Source organism: Charadrius vociferus, unplaced genomic scaffold (assembly GCF_000708025.1).
Source record: "Charadrius vociferus isolate BGI_N301 unplaced genomic scaffold, ASM70802v2 scaffold278, whole genome shotgun sequence".
In the NCBI taxonomy this organism is placed as follows: domain Eukaryota; kingdom Metazoa; phylum Chordata; class Aves; order Charadriiformes; family Charadriidae; genus Charadrius; species Charadrius vociferus.
The window spans coordinates 2,743,257-2,745,087 of record NW_009649705.1 but is presented as its reverse complement, the minus strand read 5'-3'; the positions used below and the strand labels follow the sequence as shown (position 1 = coordinate 2,745,087).

General features: G+C 38.7%; 1 protein-coding gene across 1 annotated transcript; it reads right to left on the bottom strand.

Annotated features, from left to right (window-relative positions):
• Window positions 1-203: 203 nt before the first annotated feature.
• LOC104291399 (gap junction beta-6 protein) lies at window positions 204-1,225 on the bottom strand. The gene has a single exon (XM_009890631.1). It carries the CDS (start codon window positions 1,223-1,225, stop codon window positions 434-436), a length of 792 nt encoding a protein of 263 aa, XP_009888933.1. The 3' UTR covers window positions 204-433.
• Window positions 1,226-1,831: the final 606 nt, after the last annotated feature.

Sequence of the window (1,831 nt, the reverse complement as noted above, 5' to 3'; positions counted from 1 at the left end):
AACAAAACAGTCAGTTGTGTGCTATAACACCTTAAGTAACATGGAATCTTAGATTTTAGAAAAATATTTTAATTGTCAGTTCACAAGTAAAAACTATCACTATTACAAAACATCTTGTAACACTAGAGTATCTAGCTTGGAAAGATTTTTGTTCTTATTGCTGTTGTGTGTAGTTTGCAAAGGTACTAGTAGTTTCCCACTTGTCATAGTGAGCTCGTAAGGGTACTCATAGGAAGACACTTTCCTATTTAATCCTCACGCAATTTTCACATGTTTAGGCTGCCCTTTTTTCAGACACATGCAAAATTGACACCTGACACTACATATCAAAGTCTCACCCAACTTTAATTGTTTCATATAACAAATTTCATTTGCAGCCTTTAAACAAGGAACATTCACTCCAAAAAGAGTGAACACCAGCATTGATACCACCTTAACTACTTGAAAATCCTATAACTGTGTTCTGACAGCTATCAGATATCAACTCATTCATTTCATTTTGTTTGGTTTCCTCCTTATTCTCATGGTTGGGGTGATGTTTTGGATTTCCAGCTTTTTTAGACCTTCTGAGGAAAAATTTTGTCAGTAAGTAACATAATTCAGCCACATTTAAAAGAATGCAAATGCTGGACACGGCAATCATGAAAATAGTAAACACCGTCTTTTCAGTAGGTCGAGAAACAAAGCAGTCTACTGTGTTGGGGCAGGGCCAAGCATTACACTTCATTAAGCGAGGCATTCGGAACCCATCGTACATGAAATAAAACGCATACATGAAGACTGCTTCAAAGACCAGTCTGAAGAAGATACTGCTGGTGTATGTCCACCACAAGGAGCCCTCAATACGAAACCTCTGTTTCCTGATTTCTTCAATGTCCTTGTATTCACATTTCTGGTCTCCCTTTCTGAACTGCCTTTTCTTCTCGTGCCTCCTGTAAGCTACGTGCATGGCCACCAGCAGCGCAGGTGTAGAAACAAAGATCAGCTGCAGGGCCCAGAGTCTGATGTGAGAGATGGGGAAAAAGTGATCATAGCAAACATTCTTGCAACCAGGTTGCAGAGTGTTGCAGACAAAGTCATCTTGTTCATCTCCCCAGACTCTCTCTGCAGCCACAACCAGGATCATGATACGGAAGATGAACAGGACTGTGAGCCATATCTTCCCGATGCTGGTGGAGTGCTTATTTACACCTCCTAAAATGGTATGCAGAGCTCCCCAATCCATTGTCTTGTTTTAATCGTCTGACCTAAGACAAGAAAAACAAACAGAACTAAGATTAATGAAGACAGGAAACAAATACCATCAAGCATGTAGTATAAAATAAAGACAGTATCATATAGTTGCAGCATATCCATTGGCTATGGTAACATTTTGTTGATGCAGTGGGCTTACCGATAAGCAGTCATAAACAATAATTTAATCATAGATCAGCAGGTAATATTTCATTATTTGATTACACACATGCTATCACATTCATGTGACTTCTAGGTGTCTTTGCCAACTAAAAACAGCTATTAGCCACATTAAGCACAAAAATCAGACAGGGGAAATTGATGAAAACAGCCTTAAATTAAAAGCTACAACTTCTGGTAGTTTCATAACAGTAACAAAAGAATAGAAGATGACACCAGCCAAAAGTAAGGTAGGTGCTATGTTAAAAAAATAAAGTGTTAGACAGCTAGAATTCCTGTATAAATTAAGCCAAGTTGGCTCATCCTTGGCTTTAAAGTGTAAACAATGTTTTCATGAATACATTCCAGCAATAAAGACAGACCTTGAGGAACTGCTGCTGATGCTCTGCACCTTCCATGAGCAGGTCTGTATAACTGG